The sequence below is a fragment of the Pimephales promelas genome, chromosome 4 (genome assembly GCF_988280905.1).
Source record: "Pimephales promelas chromosome 4, fPimPro1.hap1.1, whole genome shotgun sequence".
In the NCBI taxonomy this organism is placed as follows: Eukaryota; Metazoa; Chordata; class Actinopteri; order Cypriniformes; family Leuciscidae; genus Pimephales; species Pimephales promelas.
Window position 1 is genome coordinate 6,144,551 of NC_142772.1, and position 21,951 is coordinate 6,166,501.

General features: G+C 36.6%; 3 protein-coding genes across 3 annotated transcripts in view; 2 read left to right on the top strand and 1 right to left on the bottom strand.

The window, feature by feature from the left end:
* Positions 1 to 8,006, bottom strand: part of ap2b1 (adaptor related protein complex 2 subunit beta 1) — a 54,827-nt gene extending 46,821 nt beyond the window's left edge. Inside the window, exons 1-9 of the mRNA XM_089129885.1 lie at positions 7,872 to 8,006; positions 7,377 to 7,431; positions 5,706 to 5,811; positions 5,475 to 5,610; positions 5,150 to 5,395; positions 3,190 to 3,380; positions 1,758 to 1,979; positions 1,445 to 1,565; positions 35 to 130 (exon numbers count right to left, since the gene is read on the bottom strand). Coding sequence (XP_088986011.1) covers positions 35 to 130; positions 1,445 to 1,565; positions 1,758 to 1,979; positions 3,190 to 3,380; positions 5,150 to 5,395; positions 5,475 to 5,610; positions 5,706 to 5,811; positions 7,377 to 7,413 — 1,155 coding nt within the window. The 5' untranslated portion in view covers positions 7,414 to 7,431; positions 7,872 to 8,006. The remainder of the gene's footprint in view (positions 1 to 34; positions 131 to 1,444; positions 1,566 to 1,757; positions 1,980 to 3,189; positions 3,381 to 5,149; positions 5,396 to 5,474; positions 5,611 to 5,705; positions 5,812 to 7,376; positions 7,432 to 7,871) is intronic.
* Positions 8,007 to 9,347: 1,341 nt separating this feature from the next.
* LOC120471744 (uncharacterized) lies at positions 9,348 to 16,547 on the top strand. The gene is made up of 3 exons (XM_039661644.2): positions 9,348 to 9,544; positions 12,144 to 12,251; positions 14,813 to 16,547. Exons 2-3 carry the CDS (start codon positions 12,197 to 12,199, stop codon positions 16,057 to 16,059), a joined length of 1,302 nt encoding a protein of 433 aa, XP_039517578.2. The 5' UTR covers positions 9,348 to 9,544; positions 12,144 to 12,196; the 3' UTR covers positions 16,060 to 16,547.
* A 1,817-nt stretch (positions 16,548 to 18,364) lies between these two features.
* On the top strand, positions 18,365 to 21,001 carry pex12 (peroxisomal biogenesis factor 12). Its single transcript, XM_039661643.2, has 3 exons — positions 18,365 to 18,664; positions 19,621 to 20,156; positions 20,413 to 21,001. Exons 1-3 carry the CDS (start codon positions 18,539 to 18,541, stop codon positions 20,801 to 20,803), a joined length of 1,053 nt encoding a protein of 350 aa, XP_039517577.2. The 5' UTR covers positions 18,365 to 18,538; the 3' UTR covers positions 20,804 to 21,001.
* The last annotated feature ends 950 nt before the right edge of the window (positions 21,002 to 21,951 follow it).

Here is a 21,951-nt window from a genome sequence, read left to right on the forward strand (position 1 = left end):
TTTTTGATTAGACAATTCTATAGGCAAGACTTACCTCCACTTTGATGGCACAACGACCGATGGCTCGAACGGCTTTCCGAACAAAATCTACATCCACCTCGGTGGCATACTCCTTCAGTTCAGCCAAGACCTACAGAATTCAACATCATTTTTAGTAGATTTCTAAAGAAACAGACTGTGAAACGCTGAATGACCTCCACAAGTGAAAGAACGGGTAATCGGTAACTCACGATGTAATAAGCTGTGAGAAGAGTCTAATAGTATCATCTAACAAAGAGAGATATTTACGGGAGGAAATGCTAAATGACATGATATATGTAAATGAAAAATATAACAAAGATGGAGTGTATTAATACAACGCAATGCAACAAAGCAATTTGTTGTCAGATGGAGTGTAATCAAAGCTGTCATTTTATCCCAGGCAGCTCAATTACCTTAAGTATGGGTTTTAGTTAATCAAACAGTCACCAAATAGAAAGTGTAAGAGACCATGTTCCCTGTAAGCATAGTTGTAAGCAATATGTAATTAGAGGGACAAATTCGACGATGTGTTATAATGTGTTATCTTTGCAACCTCGTACTTAAATGACTAAATCAAATTGCAGTCCATTTGCACATCAATTAATATTAGTGTTATTTAACATTCAGCTGAACGTGTAATTTTTCATTTGAAGAAAAGTGCTGATACATTTTCCTGTTTATAAAATCGAAATGTCAGGGGAATGCTAGAAATGTCCTGGCGACATTTTTTTGCTATCATCACAGGATATTTAGGACTGTATAAATCTATGAAAGAGAATGTGATCTCTACATTTACATGTGACAGGAAAAATAAAGATGCCATTAATCAGAGCCCGTCTAACGGAGAGCCTTGACACTTCCTATTAGCCCCGTTGTGTATTATCTTTGTTGCAGTTCCATTAGAATTCCACTGGAGGTGATCGCGGGCGAGAGCAGAATGAATGGGAGTCTATAGAGCAAAACGGCTAAATGTGTCTCTTTCACCTGCTTGTCATTAAATCAAAATAGATTTTATTGTTGATTCCGCAAGTTCAATATAGATAATAGGCCAAAAGTCGAATGAACGAGTACTTATGTCCTTTTGATTTCTTACAGGTTAGCCCGTTGTTGGCCGGAACACGCTAGCATTCTGCTATTGTGTGACGTCATCACATTTTTTAACGGATTTTTAGAACAGATAAGTGAACTTAAAAATGCAATTTTCAGCTGAGTGTATTTTCTTAGCCCTCCCTTTTGAATGCAACTTGAATGCCCCGGATAAACTGAATTCCTCTGCCTACTAATGAGAAGCACTGACAACAAGTTGTGTCTCTGACTGTAACCGATAATATTGATGTGCTACACTGTTTTCTTGTTGAATACCCTGTTTTTAGAAACATCATGCAAGTAAAAAAAGCTAAGAGTTAAACATCTTTTGAAATACCTGGGCAATGTTGGCATGAGAGGCCAGGCGGATCATAATGTCCAGTTTCTCCAGCTTGACGTAGATGGGGTCATTGTACTTGACGAAGAACACTTTGATCTCTTGCTTCAAGATCTCAGGCCTGCAGGTAGAGAGAGATCACATTCTCATCACGTCTTATTCTCAGTCAAAACATCCAGAATTACCAAGCAAACAGACAATACTGCCATCTAGTGACTGCATTCAGTCATCTACGGTGATTAGCATATTAAAAACTCTTAAACGAGTTCCACAGAAAACAAAAAGGACTGACAAATAAGGACAGCAATCTAACCGTTTCTGCACAATCAGGTTAATGTTCCTGAGGGCCACATATTGGACCTCTGGTTCCCCAGACAACAGCGTGACAAGGGGGGGAGAGAGCTTCTTCAGAAGAGTGTTGTAGTAATCCGAGTCTTTGGGCAGGAGCTCCAGAAACTTCATCAGCACCTTCACCGCCGACAGCACCACAGCCGAGTTAGCATGAGAGAGTCGTGGAGTCACACGCTCACAGATACTAAAAGACACAGGAAGTGGGAGTTATGGTTAAGAGTGTTTTCATCTGTATTAATCCTAGTTTTTCAATTTTGTATTTTGGAATAGGTTGATTATAAAATTTGTCATTAGCAATTTAAATCTTCTTTGTAACATTAGTATGTTTTTCTTAGTGGGCAACACACATTAAAGGAGTAGTTCACTTTTGAAAAAAAACTTTTGCTGATAATTTGCTCACCCCCATGTTATCCAAGATGTCCATGTCTTTCTTTCTTCAGTGGAAAAGAAATTAAGGTTTTTGATGAAAACATTCCAGCATTTTTCTCCATATAATGGACTTCAATGGGAACCAAACGGTTTAAGGGCTTTAAACGATTCCAGACGATGAATGAGGGCCTCATCAAGCGAAACGATCGCTCATTTAATAAATAAATAACAAAGTTTAAGTTTTATAAGCTCAAATGCTCGCCTTGCTCTGTTCTGTGTTGCGCGTTCGTGACTCTCTTGTTCGAACTCATTCATCAAAATGAACTAATCTTTTTCCGAGTCATTTGGTTCATTCAACGAACGAAACGAACGAATTGACTCGGAAAAAGATTACTGATTCATTTATTTGCTGTTCTATTCTCAAACTTAAAAAAAAATAGTGTAAGTTAGTAAGTGTAAATGTTATAATAGTCCTGGTGTATATAATTCCTCATTTCTTAATAATTTATTCAACTGTTTACGTTCACTTAAGACATAAATGACTGTTTACCTGCAAATACATGGTCACTTTGACACATAGGAATGTGCATTTAACCGTTCAAGCCCAAATAAGTAACGGAACAAGATTATAGTGCCTTTAGTGTTTAAAACAAAAGATAAAAGAAACGCCCCTGTGCTTCTAGACACGCCCCTGTGCACAGCACATCATCGTCCCATGAGGTTAACCGGGATAGACAAATCAAATTTGTACCGGTTATGATATTTTTCTTAAATATACATTTTTTTTTTTTCAGTGAAGTGTTACACTAGTACTTTTGTATTTTGTTTTTATTTTAGTAATAACAAATATTATTATTATAATTATTATCTTATAGTCAAATTGACTGGCTATATAACCACACCATTTTGACCAAATTTTGCAGCCATACAAATAAATCTTAATTTTTTTGGAAACTGAATTTACTCTCCTTAATCTCGCACACCTGTAGAGATAAGGAAACCTATGAGGATCATTATTCCCTCACCTCTGGGCCTCACGCTCATCTTTGGGGTTGTAGTTGGAGAGACAGTCCAGGATGAAGATCTGGCCCCACTCGGTGCACTCGTTGAGGGCCGTCAGGAGCTTATTGATGTTCTGGGGATTCAGGTCCAGGAGGTTGCTGTTGGGGTGAGACTCGCTGATCTCAGACAGCGCAGCCACTGCATTTGCCACAACCTGCGAGATATTCAGATATTAGTAAAGTACTGTGATGTGAATGTGGAGGTATGCAATGTATATTCTCTACAATAATATTGTGATTGTTGTTTTAACAATGTGCAATTTGACATTATTGAGTAGGTTCCTCATTTTACAAAAACAAAACTACAGAGTTCACGCATTCACTATGGGATGTAGTGTAGTAGGTAAGATTAAGTGCACTTGCACATTTAGAGTGCACGCTTTCACTATATTGTCTCTATAATGTGTTTAGAATGCACCAAATATTCAAGATAAGGGGCAAAAAATACCTCTGTATGTCTTATATATTTATATAATTTAATATAGTTCATTAATATCACCCTCCAAATATCAGCACGATTACAAACAGTATTTTGATTTTATACAGCAAATAATAAACAAGAACAATCAACAAGAAGGAATAAAGAACCTTGAATAGTTCACTTAAAAATGAAAATGATGTCACTACTGGCAGTTTTAATTTCCCATTTAAAGTTTCAAATGATCAATATTCAACGTTTTTAAAACATTTATGAATTTACTGCAGTTTAAATGCATCCATGTCCCTCTGAGCTGCAATAAACAGTCTATGTAAATATATCTGTGTCACTTCAGAGTAGCGTTGCCAACTGTCCCATATTAGCCTGGATGTCCCAAATATGGAGCCTAATTTATTTGTCCCGTACATGACCTCCCTTGTCCTGTTTATTGACTGCTATGCTGATCTAACCATTGACTAATACAACAGCAACACGACACTTCATCATCCAATCACAGCCCACCCTCACGCCCATCTGACCATACGCATAACAAACTCTAAATTGAGAATTAATCATTCTTTTGGGACAAATCTTTGGGAAAAATGATTTCTGATTATTATTTTTAATGTTTAAAAAAAGACAGGATTATTTGATGAATATAAATTTCAAAGGACATTTATCTGAAATAGAAAGCTTTAGTAACATTAAAAATGTCTTTACTGTCACTTTTGATTAATTTAATGCATCTTTGCTGAATAAATGTAGGCTATTACTCGCTTTGATTTCATTTTTTTTTTTTTTGACCCCAAACTTTTGAACTGTAGTGTATAATGTTACAAAAGCTTTCTGTATCAGATAAATGCTATAAATCTGAACGAATGGTTTGTGTGTAATGTGACATTTTTTTGCAATGTCACATTTTAGAATTAAATTGTGCATAAATAGGTTTAGCAAAACAAATGTGTTTATGTCTGAGAACCTTTAATTCACATACTAATTCATGTGATTCACACATTCACACACATGTGATCCAGCACAAACGTTTTGGGTGTCTCTTATTTTCCTAATAAAAACCACGAAAAATGTTTTCCTGTTCTTAATTTGGCAACCGTACTTCAGAGGCAACTTTTGTGTTTCCTCTGCAGTGTAAAGATGAATTTTGTTGATACTGATTTCATTTTAATGGTAGCAGGCCTACTGTCTTATTTTTATAACTGAATTTATTGATTAAATACAGAATTTGACACAAACAATGATGCATACATTTAAATAGGTTAGAAAATGGCTTTATAAAAGTAAAAAAATATAATTTCTGTCACTGCTGTGAGTGTAAACAGACCACCACAGAGAATATGAAAAATATCAGCTGTTCACGGCAGTCCTAAACCTGCCAAAGGTATCAAAACAATAACACACGAAGCAAAATATCGTCTAATTATCATTATCTATTCCCAATATCGCACACCCGTACATGCATTCTGTGAAATTAGATCAAAAGTGTCTAACCATGGGGTTGGAGTCAGCGATCAGGTCCCTGAGAGAATCCAGGAAGCCCTGGTCCTCCACCATCTGAGCGTTGATGTCATGAAGTTTGGCCACACACACTGCGGCGGTCTTCCTCACATAGGGGTCTTCATCCTTCAGACACTTTCGCAGAGGCTCGCACAAGTACTCAGTGATCTTATCCACACGAATACAGCCCATCGTACGCACAGCCAGAGCTCGGATCAGTGGGTTTGGATCCTCGCAGTCCTAAAAAGGGAAAGAACGACTTCAGACAATGTGGTGGAATTTCATAAACACTGATATCAGATCGATCCAAAAGTCCTACCTTCACAAAGCTGTTGACGGCCATGATGGCCATGTCAGGTTGGCTCTTGGCGTAGTTCATAAGGTACAGGTAAACCAGTTTCTTCAGCTCCAGGTTATCGGTCTGCATGCAGTTTACCACATCTGGAAACAAGGAACTAAAGAAGCAGAGAAAAGATATTAGCTTAATTCATAATGCGGGAAGTGAGAGTCCATCTTTGATTGTGCAATGGTGATAAATGAGCCGAAGCACCTGACATCCTTGCCCACTGTCATGGCTGCAATGACTTTTTTCACTGCCTCTTTCCTCTTCTCCTTCTTCTCATTGTTTAGCTCAGCCTTCAGCTCAAAGATTTCACCTGAAACAGAGAGAAACATGATTAGTGGTCATCTTATCTGAGGTTTTCAAAGGCTGAGGCATCAAAATGAACAAATCTTTTTTCCGAGTCGTTTGGTTCATTCAACGAATAAAACGAACAAACTGACTCAGAAAAAGATTTGTTCATTTTGATGAACGGTTCGAACAGGAAAGTCACAAGTGTGCGTCAGAGAATTTGAGCATTTGAGCTTATAAAACTTAAACGTTGTTATTTATTTATTAAATGAGGAAATCTGTTTCGCTTGATAAGACCCTTATTCATTGTCTGGAATCGTTTAAAGCCCTTTGAACAGTTTGCAGTTTGCACTGAAACTGTCTTTTGGACCTTGAACCGTTTGGTTACCAGTAAAGTGCATTATATGGAGAAAAATGCTGGAATGTTTTCATCAAAAACCTTAATTTCTTTTCGACTGAAGAAAGAATGACATGGACATCTTGGATGACATGGGGGTGAGTAAATTATCAGCAAAAGTTTTTCTAAAAGTGAACTACTCCTTTAAACACTAATTGTTCGTAATTCGTGTTTTGTCTACATGTCAAGAAGAGGCTGTTTTCTGTGCTACGAAAACCAAATCCACTTTGCATGCACTTCCATGATGAGGGCACGAATTGACATGGTAAAACCAATGCCATTGTTACTGTTCGTATCACTGTGCTGAGGAAGCCTCAGAAGCAGAAATTCATATTTGATAATGGACGTTTTATTTCTGACACAAAATGTACGAAGTAGACCAATCACAAAAGACTGGGCCATCCGACCAATCAGAGCAGAGTAGGCTTTCAAAAAGAAGGGCTTCAGAGAGGCCGAATCCTTGATCTAACCATTTCAGACACTGTGAGAAAATAAGTGATGCTGCAATGTATATTATGTGTTTTTTTGACATTGGATGCATGTAAACCTATTTTAAGAGACCTCCCAAAAAAATCAGAACCTTTAAAACGCCACTATTACTTTACATACTAGTTTATTTAGTCAGAATGAGCTCAAAAACATTTGATTAATGTTTAATCGCGATTAATCATTTGACAGCCCTATTTTCTATAAACTACAGAATACATGGAAGACTGATTTGATCCAAGCCTTCTAGTATTTTTAATGTTCTGGAACTGCAAAAGTAGGCATTAATAATGTATGTTCTTGCTTCATAATTATTATGGAATCACTGGAATTATTACAGTAATAGTTTAAGTAAAGATTTATAATATATCATTATTTGGAGGGTTCATCAAAAAGTCAGTTCTGCTGTTTTCTATACATAAAATGCAGGAAATTGAGGGCAATCACTGGCATTTGAGTTCAGTTGCAATATTGCTTGGTCCATAGTAAAAAAAAAAAAAAAAAGGATATGAATCTGGTCCTCATGCATAGCATACTACAAAATTACACCACTAGACTATATAACGCCTCGCAATCTTACATCTATAACACATTTATATATCTTTGATAAAATTGTTTTGGGGGGTTTAAAATAATTTCATTTTAAATCATTTGACCATCCCATAACCTGAAATTAACATATTTAAGCAGATTTTCAAAGTACTTGCCTTTTTTGTTGGTGGTAAAATACTTGGAGTCAGTCATTCTGACAGCTTCTCAAATCTGAAGAGAATGGGAATCAATTCAACATTTAAACCTTTCAACAATGCATAAAATCAACAAAAATATAATCTCAAAGATATATATATCTTTGAGATTATATTTGAGACAAATTTGAAACATGTCTGCTATTCCCATTTTTCACAGGAAATCATCAGGAACAGTTATGTAGACCATTTGCTACATCAACAAACAACAACACAGTAACATAACCACAATAACAAGACGTTACATAATAAAACTTATATGTCAGAAATAACATTTGCAGCTGCACCTCACAACTCTAATGAATGTTAAGTTTATTAATTGGGCGTGGCCCAAAATGATCTAGCTATGCTAAGCTAGTAAAAACCTTAAAGCAATATTTCGACTCAAATACAGGCATCTGCCCTGTCTAAATTAGAAGGCAAACAATTGATGAAAACACAAAAATATATACGCACAAAGGGATGTAAGAATCGAAGCGATTAATATTTGGTTATTTAGGAGCTCTTCCCGGCGGGGAGATGATGGAAGATGCGGTTTCTGCCACAGCTTGGTCGGACGCTGGAAGATGGAGCGCACCCGGAAAAACAAAATTAAGAGCGGAACCAACAAACAAGAAGCATGTGTGAGATCGGAGCTACACAGACGTTACACCAACCATCACTGATGATGAGAACTTTCCCTGTGGACCTTTCCATACTTTCTTTTACTGGATTTGGTTAAGATCATAGACAGTAAAAGAAAGTTTGGACTATGGATTTTATACAAACCAGACGAGTTTAATATTATCAGTTCACATTCTGCAGGAGATAATATCAAATTAAATGTTATTTGTCTCACATGACCCCCAAATCCTTTGAAAATACCTCTCATGTCCTTTTTAGTTACATTTTTGTTTAATTTCGTAATATGAACATGTTTATAAGAGAACATCATAAGTTTGGTTGGATTGTATGCCAATATGCTTGTGCTTGAATCTTCTTCACTAAGAAAATGTTCAGATTTGTTCACATAGAATTGGATTTGTGAAAACTTTCACCAGTTTATTTCGCTCTTTCAAGAGTCCTAATACATGCATATACTGTAAAATAATAGTAATTTATAAAAGGCTTATAATTTATAAAAATGACCCCCTTTAAGTCACATTTGGTTTAAACAATAATATTGAAAATATTTCACAGCTCAGAGGGAGGCTGGCCATCAAAGGAATGTCTATATGTATGGAGACAAAAGATTGTTTTTTTGAGGCTAATTGCTGTCTAAACAGTCAGCCATCAAATACCGTATTTGTGTATGTATGGAGACAAAAGAATGTTTTTGAGACTGATTGCTGTCTCTTGACTGACCATTAGAGTATCTGTTTATGTATGGAGATCAAAATATTGTTTTTTGGGGGCAGTAAATAAGTGATTGAATGATATCACTGAAACTTGTATTCACGGTTTGATGCCATTTATTTAATGCATTTTAATGCTATTACATTAAAAAAAAAAAACATTTAACACCATGCAATAGTGTGGTTATTTATAGCTCTCAAATATTCATGTTACAAAGTGGTATCTTGAACTCCATGGCAGATTTTGGAAATGTCTCTAGTCACAAAAAATAAATAAATAAATAAATAAAATAAAATAAAAAATTCTTGAAGGAACCTAAATTTTTTGCTATCAAAATTTGAAACAGAATTTCTTTGGCCTTGTGGCTGTGTTCCACTATGTGTCTCAGGCACATTATTATTATTTAAATAATAAATTATTTTCAGCAACAACAACAAAAGCATTTTCATTCCAATATTGCTCACAGATTCTGAATCTTCCAAATTAAAGCTCAGAATGTTTTATTAATTTTAATTACCCCACAACTGCAAAAACACCAACCGTTTCATGAAAGTTCAGGAATGGCATTTTCATGGTTCGAGATCAAAGAAGGGGCGTAATAAGGCCCGCCTAAAAGCCTCAACAAGACAGCTTCCGTTTGAGAAGCACCCCCTGAAACATTTAAAACCCCGATTTATGTTTATTCCAGTGCGAAACAGCTTTGTGCTCAGACACGCAAAAAGACTCTGCAGTGAATTTGCATGGAACTATTTTAGTCGGCGAAATAGAGAAAAAAGGACAATCCTGTCTAAACGGTAAGTCGCTTATACTCACATCTAGTTTATTGAACTTTCGTGTATATTATAATCAATGTGAAATTTGCAATCGTGCTGATCACGAAAAACACTTTTGCTAGCAAAATTGAGATGAATAATATAGGCTAAATTAAGCAATATCACACGTGACGGGTGCAAGAATATTTTGAAATAATTGTTAATTTAGCATAATTAGGTTAAGCATGATTAAATAGCCTATTATTAAATTATTAAACTCACCCTATAATAAGACTACAAACAGACTGACATTTTTATCTGACAAATTCATCTTGAATTTTAGGGGCTTTTTTTTTTTTTTTTTTTTTTTTTTTTTTTTTGCCATAAACAACAATTCGTTTACGACCTGTAATGAAAAAGTGAGAAATCGTGATTCGTCTGTATTACTTCAGAAAACCGCATGTGGCGCACTTGAGCATGTACGTCCAGAAGATGCGGGGAACATAAGAACAATATACAACAACAACAAAAAAAATCTAGTTTTATGTGTCTAGTTAAATGTAACACTACAGGGGGCCACTTGGGTTGATGTTGGGCCTTATTTAAATGAAAACGAGAAAAGAAACGCTTGGTCACGCACAATATTAATGTTTAATCGCGCTCCATGGTTTTACGTTTCTTGAAATGTTTGTATATCAGATGTGAGCACCGGAGCAGTACAGCTTCTTGACAAATTTTAAGCTTATCTTCTTACAAAAAAAGTTTATTTCCATTTGGACCATGGATTATCTCAACCGGTAGTTAAATCGCTGCGGTCATTAACACCTCACCTCCTCGTTTGTTCATGTATCATGTAAATTAGGCTTTGATCTGAAATTCGGCTGGGAAAAAAAATCACCTCATTTGCATTAAAGTTTTTTTTTTTTTTTTTTAGTTGGATAGCCTTTCTTCTTAAACTTAGTTTATTTAGCATTAAATAAACAGAATGGCACGGAGGAAAGGGGAAAAGAGAAAATGACAAAGATTTAAAAAATCGCACGAGCATTTGGCAATAGTATAGCAAGCCTACTAAAACTGTAAATCGCAATTAAAGGAATAGTTCACCAAAAATATCAATTCTGTCATCAATAGCCTACTATATAGTGAATGGAGCCCAGTTACCAATATTCTTCAAAGTATCTTTTGTGTTCGGCAGATGAAAGTTCATAAAGGTTTGGAATAACTTGAGGGCAAGTAAATGATGATAGAGTGTTCACAACTATATATATATATATATATATATATATATATATTTATATAATATTAATTTGCAAGTGATATTTTTGCTGAGATCACCACTAATGGACAGGTGGTTAGAAGCATATCTTGCTTCTATTTATTATCTGGATGACAACAAGGATCCTGGTTCAGGAAGGGATTCCTGTTTTACCAAAGTCATAAATAAGTGTTTCTTGGCTCCAATTTGGTGGAGCCAGATGGTCATTTCATCTCCCCTGGGTGGCAGTTTGCTCACCTCACGAAAATCAGAACCTGTAACAAAGGAAACTGACACACACACGCACACACAGACAGATACACTGCTTATTTAAGGTTACAGTTAGTCAAGCTCTATATCACTGAACTTTCCCAAAACATACTGATAAGATGTATGTTCTCTCAGTAAGAGGTTGACAATATTTGTCATAATTCTCTATTGAAGATGAACATAAAGTAAATGCTTTGACTGTGAATTGGTCATGTAGGAGACAGACAGGCCTGAGGGATGATCTGCTAGATGTTTTTTTTTTTTTTTTTTTTTTTTACGTGTGCTCTTCTCAAAAACAACGAGAGAGCATGTTCCAGTGAGAAGACATGCAATTTGATAACTACTGAAGGGTTGGGGTCAGAATCCCTTGTCTCTTCAATATATATCTATATATCCTTAGTGCTTACAATATTCCTATAAAAATTACTAATCATTTGTATCTATTTGATTGAACCTCACGACTCGTGGTTTTCTTCTTGCATCATATCTGGTTTTGGGTCCTGTTACCTCCTAACACTACTGTAAGAAATTGTAGTCTGCCTCGACCCAGATTCCACTCCAAAATATATTTTGGAATGAGCTCATCCCCAAAATGGCTTAATTATCATAGAGATGAAGGAAGTGGAGTTATATTGTTTCTTCACCATTTGGGTTGATCACATCATGAGCAAATGGTCATCATCTTGAATTGTAGAATTGGAATGGGTGTGAGACACAGAGCACCTTCACAGACAATTGGTACAATACAACTGGTGTGAGATTTTGTGAAAGGTAGAGTTGGCTTTCAACCTCCTCATGAGACTTTGATGCTCGCTCTACCAATGCCAACTATTTTTATTCATGGTAAACTGTAAAAGGATAAAAGGTTTGAGATTTGGATGTTGTGGGTTCGTTCTGACGCCGGTGAACCCAAGGTGCTTCTGCTATGCTATAATAAACGTAATTTTTGAGATCTTCGACATCCACATAATTTTTTCTTACTACCTAAATCTCATAAGCTTGAAACGTAATGTAAATCATTTAATATTTAGATGGATAAATATTGATTAACACAAAAATCCTGCCCTTCAATTACATTATATTTGTTGGAAATTAAACTCTTTTTGTTTTTGACAGAACTACCCCACAGTGACCTTAATTCACACTTGGAACGAGAGGAAAGTGAGAAAATGATTGATCCAAAAACCAGTACAAAGAAACATCATGATACTGAAGAAGAAAGAGGTTGGTGTCTGTTCATGACTCCTCATTAATAATGTTAAAGACTATTATGATGCTAGCTCCAGGCGGCTAAGTCAGAAAATCAGTAGCATGAGGCGCACAGTAAATCTGAGGGGGGATAGTTCATCCCAATTTTATTTTTATCATTTACTGCCCCTCAGAGTAGTGATTGAGGAGTACAGAGTGTCAAAATGCGACACTCGCTTGTGCTTGAGCACCCAGATTGCTGTCACCTTTGACCTTATATCCTCCAGGGATGAAAATGACCTATGACCATTTGACTAATTGGAATGTCTATGACCTCGTGAGTATAATATGTCCTTTGATTAATTTTTGAGCTTTGACATGTTATAAAAAGCAGTCCTGAGGGTTAAAAAGTTTTAGTTATAAAAATAAGTTGGTTAAAAATTAATAAATACATATAAATATAAAAAACATCTTACATTTTCAGAGCGCTGAAAGTAGTTCTTTATGCAATGGTAAATGAATAAAAAACAGGCCTGAGTGATAGTTTTATTTAAAAAATAAATAAATAAATAAATAAATAAGAAAACCATTTTCATCCTTGAAGGATACCCAAGGTCAAAGGTGAAACCAATCTAGGTGCTCAAGGTCACCGATCCATTGTTAATATATGGAGCCGTCTGAAACACTGCCAGCAAGACATTAAACAGGAAGTGTTACAACAGGCTTTGCAAGAAAAGATTTGGAAAAAAAACAATTCTCCCATCCCAAATATTTATTTATACCACCATGTCCATTTAGGGGCTCCATATGTTCCAAACCTGTATGAGTTTCTTTCTTCAGTTGAACACAAAAGAAGATATTTTGAAGAATGTTGGCAACCAGACTGTTGATGGTACCCACTGACATCCATTTGATTTTTTTACTACTATGGTCAATGGCTACCATTTGTTTGATAGTGCAAATCATGCTCATGTCATTAAAAATGCTCATAATCTTGTACAGCAGTTTTTGCATAACATACCATCCAGATTTAATATTGTTAACATCATAGATATCCATAATAAAGGCTAGATGTCTTACGATGGAGTCTCTATCGTCATCACTGGCGGCCATCTTGTCACAGGCAAGCTGATGTAAGATGAGTGATCAGCACAAACAAAAATACTCTCATCTCGTTGAAATCTTGACGGATTTCCAAACGGTTTGGTTTCTTACAAACGTTTTTAACGTGCCTATAATTCTGGATGATTCTTTTTTTATACACTTATTATTCATAAGTATGCAGTGTCATAGCTACATCTCTGATGTTTAGAACAAACCAAACCATTTGAAAATTGGTAGAAAATTTAGCAAGTTATGGTTATTTAAAAAGTACATGCACCATTAAAACACAATGTTATGAGTGAGCCAGCTGCCTGTGACAAGATGGCCGCCAGGTACAGACGTCGACCTCCATTGGCCAGTAGCGCGGACGAGACATCTAGCCTTTATTATGGATCTAATAGTATCTAGCCTCTAATGGATCTAGCCTTTACTATTGTTAACATGGCAAACCTTTAAAGGGATAGTTCACCCGAAAATGAAAATTATTTACTCACCCTCATGTCGTTCCAGACCCGTAAAACTTTTGTTCATCATTCAAATTGAGATATATTAATGTAATCTGAGAGCTTTCTGTCCCTCTATTGACAGAACAGCTACTCAACTACCACTTTACGCTTCAAAAAGTTCAGAACAAGATCGTAAAACTAATCCAAAGGTATTGATTGAACTTTATATTAAATTTCAATTCACATTTTTTGTATAGCGCTTTGTACATCGTTTCAAAGCTGGTTTACAGAAAATATAAGTCTACATTACAATCTAGAGTGATCTGTTATCAGAGGTGACCGTGTGTCCAAGGAATAGATCGCATATACAAATCACGCAGTTAGTTAAAGGGATAGTTCACTTTGAAATTCATTTATGATATGTTTTAGCTTACCTCAAGGGCATCCAAGATGTGGGTGTCTTTGTTTCCACAGTATTTTGATATTTTTAGGTCAACCCGTTCTTGTCTGTCTGTCATATAACGGAGGTCTATGGTCACCACCTCAAAGAGCATGCACAAAGAAGTCCAAATTAAACATGATTTAATGACTCGTAAATGTAAGTACACATTGATGGCCTAAGACATGAAACAAGCGGTTTGTGTGAGAAAACGAACAGTATTTATATATCGTTTTTACCTCTTGTAACCACAGCCCCATCCAAGTGATCTGAAGGCACGGGTGCTTCGGTCTGTTCATCATATAAAGCAATGGTGTCTCTTCAGAAAATTTGGCAAAACCACTCAATTTATATGGATTAGTTTTACGATTGATTTATGAACTTTTTGAAGCGTCAAAGTGGTAGTTGCGTAGCTGTCAAAGGAGGGACAGAAAACTCTCAGATTTCATTAAAAAGATTGGCATTTTTGTTCGGAAGATGTTAGAGGTTTGGAACGACATGACGGTGAGTAATTGATTACATAATTTTCACATTTGGGTGAACTATCCCTTTAAAATAAAGATCTAAACTTTTGGGTTCAATTATTTGTTTAAGTTTTTTTTTTTTAGATCTGATGTACGTGAACAAGAAAGGAAAAACGGAAGCCCAAAAATCTGCCAACTGCTCTCAGTGTAAAAAAAGTTTCACAAGTGAAGCACACCTTAAGATTCACATGGGAGTTCATAATGGAGAGAAGCGGAAACCAAAAAAAACGAAGATTCCCACCTGTCACCAATGTGGGAAGAGGTTTACACGAAAAGACAGCGTTCAGAAACACATGATGGTTCATACCAAAGAGAGGCCGCACGCATGTGATCAGTGTGGGAAGACTTTCTCATTAAAACAAAACCTTGTGTCACACATCAAAACCCACAATAGAGAGAAACCGCACGCATGTGATAAATGCGGGACGAGTTTCGCACGCAAAAGAGAACTAGTGAAACATGTGAGAACCCACACTGGATATAAGCCACACGCATGCGACCAATGTGAAAAGAGTTACACACGACAAGACCACCTCACGAGACACATGAAAATCCACACTGGAGAGAGGCCGCACACATGTGATCTATGTGGAATGAGTTTCATGCTAAAACAAGATCTGAAAAGCCACATGCTAATTCACACTGGAGAGAAGCCACACGCATGTGACCAATGTGGAAAGAGTTATGCTCTCCTACAAACTCTAAAACGTCACATGATAGTCCACACTGGAGAGAGGCCACACACATGTGATCAATGTGGGAAGGGTTTTATGAGCACTTCAAACCTAAGGAATCACATGAGAATCCACACCGGAGAGAAGCCGCACACATGTGATCAGTGCGGGAAGAGTTATGCACAACGTAGCAACCTCACGACGCACATGAAAATCCACTCCGGAGAGAAGCCACACACGTGTGATCAATGCTGGAAGAGTTTCACTCATGCAAACACTTTAAAATTACATATGCATACTCATTCTGTAGACGGGCCATTTCACTGTGATCAGTGCGATAAGAGTTTTGGTTTGGAATCAGTCCTGAGGACACACCAGAAAATTCATGGTAAGGAGAAACTTCATTCGTGTATTGAGTGTGGAAAGAGTTTTAGGTACCTGGCTGTTTTAACAGCACACCTGAAAAGACACAACTCTGCGAAGCCGTATACGTGTTTTGAGTGTGGGAAGATGTTTTATACAAGCTCCGAACATAGTCACCACCAGTTGACTCACAAAGCTTTCAAATGTTCACACTGTGGAAAGAGATTCTCTGTGTTGGAAAAGATGAAAAAGCATGAGATGATCCACTCTGGAGAGAAGCCAGATCATCAGTAAGTGATCTTCTCACAGTCCTACAAAATAAAGAACCACGGTAAAGTGGTCCATATAAATCTGTCCTAGCGAGCGACAACAAATGAGAGGGCAAAGAAATGACATCTAATGTTCATCTCAATCTCAAAGTTCAATATGAGCTTCGTATACGGAGTTCGGAGTTTCTTCCAGAAGAACAATTTCGAAGCTTTATTTTCAAGTCTTTATCATTTCTTATGACATTTTATCATTCCACTATGTTACTATGTACAAAATGTTCTTTGGTTTGCCTGTATAGAGGCAGACGTAATGGCTAGGTAACACTTTTAGAGACATGTATCTGACATTTATTCTTAACTTGATTGTTTTTATTGCGCTTGCTTTAAAACACCGTGCTATGTTACTACTTGTGACATTGAATGTTCTGATGCTAGATATACTGTAAAGCATTAATTTGGACGTTATTGTAGCTTTTGCTTCAAGTAATCATTGATTAAACTCATGAATCTTTTTATCTGACTTATTGTCCATTTCATTGCTTGCTTATTCTACTTGAAAATAAATTTCATCATTTTAGTCAGGGGAATGAATTGTGTCAATGTGCAGCAGATGCCTGCACCAACTTTTTTCTTTAAAGAGCCTAAAGTCCCTCATATACACTCACCTAAAAGATTATCAGGAACACCATACTAACAGTGAGTTTGACCCCCTTTCGCCTTCAGAACTGCCTTAATTCTACATGGCATTGATTCAACAAGCATTCTTTAGAAAAGCATCTTGCAGTTGATGGAGATTTGTGGGATGCACATACAGGGCACGAAGCTCCCGTTCCACCACATCCCAAAGATGCTCTATTGGGTTGAGATCTGGTGACTGTGGGGGCCATTTTAGTACAGTGAACTCATTGTCATGTTCGAGAAACCAATTTGAAATGATTCAAGCTTTGTGACATGGTGCATTATCCTGCTGGAAGTATCCATCAGAGGATGGGGAAATGGTGGCCATAAAGGGATGGACATGGTCAGAAACAATGCTCAGGTGGGCCGTGGCTTTTAAACGATGTCCAATTGGCACTAAGGGGCCTAAAGGGTGCCAAGAAGACATCCCCCACACCATTACACCACCACCACCAGCCTGCACAGTGGTAACAAGGCATGATGGGTCCATGTTCTCATTCTGTTCAAGGAAAATTCTGACTCTACCATCTGAATGTCTCAACAGAAATCGAGACTCTCCAACTGTCCAATTTTGGTGAGCTCTTGCAAATTGTAGCCTCTTTTTCCTATTTGTAGTGGAGATGAGTGGCCCCCGGTGGGCAGAGCCATATATTGAGAGAGTTGCGACACGCTTTGATGTGGCCGCAAGGCTGTCACGTGGTTCATGGAAGCCCCATAGTTCCAAAACAGACGCGGGCTGTCATGTTCTTCAATGGACAGACAACAGCGATCGCATTATTAAACGGTAAATTTTAAGTCCTGCAAGTTGTGTGGTCTATTATTTATAATAATAATAATATCTAAATCATTTATAGCCTTTATATATTATTGCATTTTGTAATATATTATACATAAATATTTAATGGAAATATTATAAATATTATTATAATGCATTATAAATATTAATATATATAGTATACAGTATGACACTGTTAATGTTGCAAGAACAATATTTTTTTTAATATAAATGTAATTCTTTACGTTTTATTCTATGGCTTTGTTTTTGAGTTAACAGACCAAAATAAAAATTAGGGTTTACAAAGAGTCCATATTTCCGGTAACACTTTACAATAAGGTTCCGTTAACTAACATGAACTAACCATGAGCAAATATATTTGTTACAGTATTTATTCATCTTTTTTAATGGTAGTTAATAAAAATACAGCTGTTCATTGTTTGTTCATGTGACTTCACAGTGCATTAACTAATGTTAACAAATATAAAAATTTGATTTTGAGAATGTATAAATAAATGTTTAAATTAATATTAACAAAGATTAATACATGCTGTAGAGGTGCAGTTCATTATTAGTTCATGTTAACTAATGAAACCACATTGTAAAGTTTTGTGCACATATAATATTTCCCAGTTAAATTATTAACTACAATACAATGGCACAGAATAAACATACCTCTGTTTCAAGCATTGTTTTTGATGACATCACGATCTGACGTTGTTCCATTTTAAATGTTATTTTGAAAAGTAGTTTTCTGGATAGATTGATAGAGTTCAGTGGCCAAAAGAACAGAATTTTTTTAAACCTCATCCTCCTCTCACTCCATCACAGAAGGTGGCAGTATGAACCTGTGTTGAGCCTCCAGTGAGCCCACAGAAGAATAACGACAGTAAACAGGAAAACGCATTGACAGTTGAATCCTGCAATTTTTCTGCACAGTACTTTTCTTCCCAAATAGTCTTATGTGATGTAATATTATTAAAGGACTCCTAGGACTAATATTACACTTTTTAAGAACACATTATACTGTTAAAGTTCACATCCAGGTGTGATGGCAGAGCGAGGAGCGCATTTGACCACAGCGGCTCCCGCTGAAGACAGGCCGTCTGTGTTTGAGGTGTTAGCGCAGGACTCATTGATGGCCGCTGTCAAACCTGCATTACTGCATGCTGTCAAGGTATGCTTGCGATTAAAACACCGTGTACTGCATTAGCAACCGTTTTACAAACATTGATACCTGACATTATGATGACGGTGGGTGTGTAGCATCTAAACATCTATCATTGGCTCGTGCTTAAAGTAAACACCCGACATATTTTCAAGTTGTTTACATTAAGAACTTGGGCTAAAATGTGTGGCCAAATTGAATACTTGAAGTATATAATATTTATATTGTGTGTACTACATAATATAAAACTCTAGTATACGGTAGTATAAGTTCTGGGACTTAATTCAGCGATTTGCAGCATAAAAAACACTGTGCTTGTAACCTGTATCCCACAATGCAGTGCGTTCAACTTGACCTTTCATTTCCAGTGTGAACTACATGTATATTAAACTGTTCATTATCTGATTGGACAGCCTGAAGCATTTTACACAAAACTGAATATTTAAACATAAAATAACGATTTTATTTTGTGAAATTTGCCACAGGTCAGGGGTTTTCAATCTTTTAGATGCCACACAGACCCCCAATTATGGTATTCTCCATGCCAGGGACCCCCATGATATGATTGAAAATGCATCTATAGGCATATAGTTTCTTGTATAAAGACCCAATTTACATACTGTAAAAAAATAAATAAAATAGTATTATGAATGTCTAAAAAATGTTTTAGAAAATATTTAGTTTCAACTCATAGTTCTTTACGATTAGATGTATTATTTATTTACTCATTTATTTTAATCTAAATTTTATTTTAATTTATTGCATTTAAGGTTATTACAGTTTTTCTTTAAATGTTTCCGTGCATCCCAGTTTGAAAACAGTCATAGGATAGTCCTTTTTGATTCACTAAGTGTTGCAAGCATACCTATTGTGTTACATGTTCAAAAAAAGTATAAAACTGTACTTTACAGTACCTGTGCTGGCATTGAATGCTCCTGATGTAAAAACCCTGCCATTGTCCACAGATCCTTGCTACATCCAACCCTGCTCGCTATGGATTTCTATGGAGGAGGTTTGATGAGATTTATGCTATCCTGGATATGTTATTGCAGCATCATTTCCTTTCCCGCACCAGCGCCTCATTCTCAGAGAACTTCTATGGCCTGAAGCGTGTAGGAGCAGACGGGACACGTGCTGCCCATCTAGGGCTCCTGCGCAGACAGCACTGGCGCTCCTTGCTCCTCCTGGCCCTCCTTCCTTACCTGCACACCAAACTGGACAAAGTCCTGGCTCGACAGAGAGACGAAGACGATTTCTCGATCCGCTTGCCACAGTCCTTCATGCAGAAGTTGTACAGGGCTTTTTTAGCTGCGTACCCCTTTGTGTGCATGGCCTGGGATGGCTGGGTCTTTTGCCAACAGCTTTTGTATGTTTTTGGCAAAACACGGACACATTCTCCACTTCTGTGGCTGGCAGGGGTTAAACTTTCATATCTCACAGCTAATGACATCCACAGCCTGGATCTCAAGCCATCAGGCCTGGCACTGAGCCCCAGCCAAAGGTGAGTTTATTATGTGTTCATTTTGAGTTTATTTTTCTATTTTGGCTGGGTAATATTGACGCTCATTGCGATTTATTGGATCGCAGGCGTGCTACAATTTTCTGTTCATTCATCATGAGAACAGCATAGATTAAAAAGATCAATTCATTGGATTTAAGAATCAAAACTTTAAAAAAAAAAAAAAAAACATTTGACATTTTTTTGAGGTTTACTAAATTATAAAGATGCTTAATCATAACAATACCTTGATTTTCAGCTTTGTTGAGAAATGTCAGCGTCTGGCTTCTACAGCAGTTGGTGGTGTGGCTGTATCTCTTTCAACCAGCCTTTCGATGGGAGTGTTTTTCCTGCAGTTCCTGGAGTGGTGGTATTCATCCGAGAACCAGAGCACGATTAAGTCCTTGACGTCCCTTCCGACCCCTCCGCCACCTATCCACCTTCACAGCCAGGAGACGTCACTCACACACATCAAAGTCTGCCTGCTCTGCAGGAAAGTGCGCACCAATGACACTGCCCTCGCCACTTCAGGCTACGTGTTTTGTTACAAGTGTATATATGTGTATGTTAAAGCCAACCTGAGGTGTCCCCTCACAGGCTACCCTTCAGGACTGCAGCACCTCATTAAAATATATTCACCTGACGGATAGCCAAAAAATACAAAAATGTTTTTCATGATGCCTTAATGCTAATTTGTCCAATTTTACAATTATTGCACATTGTTAAAGTGAAGCTTTTGCTAATTGTTATCCCAGGGAAGACTAAAAATGTCAAATTAAATTTTATAATGTGGTTATTATGGACTACTAATTTCTGAAATGTGTAATTATTAAATTTTTCAACTCATGGTTTTGCATTCCACTGCACTATTCCATTGTTTTTCCCATGTCAACAAAGTTCCCATCATCTGGACAGTTTTCAAAAGCTGAAGTAGCTTTGCATGGTTAAAATTAAGTTCAACTTTCAATATGTCTAGACCTTGCACTTTTAATTTCTACTGCCCTGTATCATTTACAAATTCTCTAGACCATTTTTGAATGTCTTGAGTGGAATGCACAAAATAAGAGCACAACGATCAAAACCATCCAACTAATGAATGTTTAGATAGGAAAGCACTGGAAAAATAGTTCAGTAGAACACACACACACACAAAAAAACACTGTTCTGTGAGAGGAGCCCTTTAGGTCGCAAAATCAAACTTCAAGGCATGAATAGTGTATTTTAAATGTTTAATAGATAATTGGTTTTAACATCCCAAGTGCAAGAGTTCACTCGGTCAATAACCAAAGGTTTAGTCTACTCAATGTACAGTACAGCAGATTAGTAAAAAAAAAAAAAAAAAATTCAATTTGGTATAGAAGCTTGAAATTTGGTACAGATACTCTAAGGGCCACTATTTAGGAAAAAGCGTTGGCAACTCAAAAATTCAATATGCCAGATAATATTCAAGATGGCTGCCTTTGCTATTAAATTCTTATATCAAAAACAGTGATCAAAGCATAAAATTTGAAACAAAAACTCAAAAACTATTTGAAAAAGATGCTTGTCCCTCAAAAATTCAAGATGGTCACCATCTGTTGATTATGAATTATTTCAATTGTTCAAATGGTGATGCAAGCATAAGATTAGGCAGACATACTCTTCAAGGAACACTTTTTTGGAAAAAGGTATGCGCCACTCAAATCAAAATGGTCACCGTCTTGAATTGAGTGGCACACACCTTTTTCCATGATAATGTTCATAGAATATTTGTAACAAATTTCATGATAGCATCATTATTTGAAAAAAAAAAAAAGAC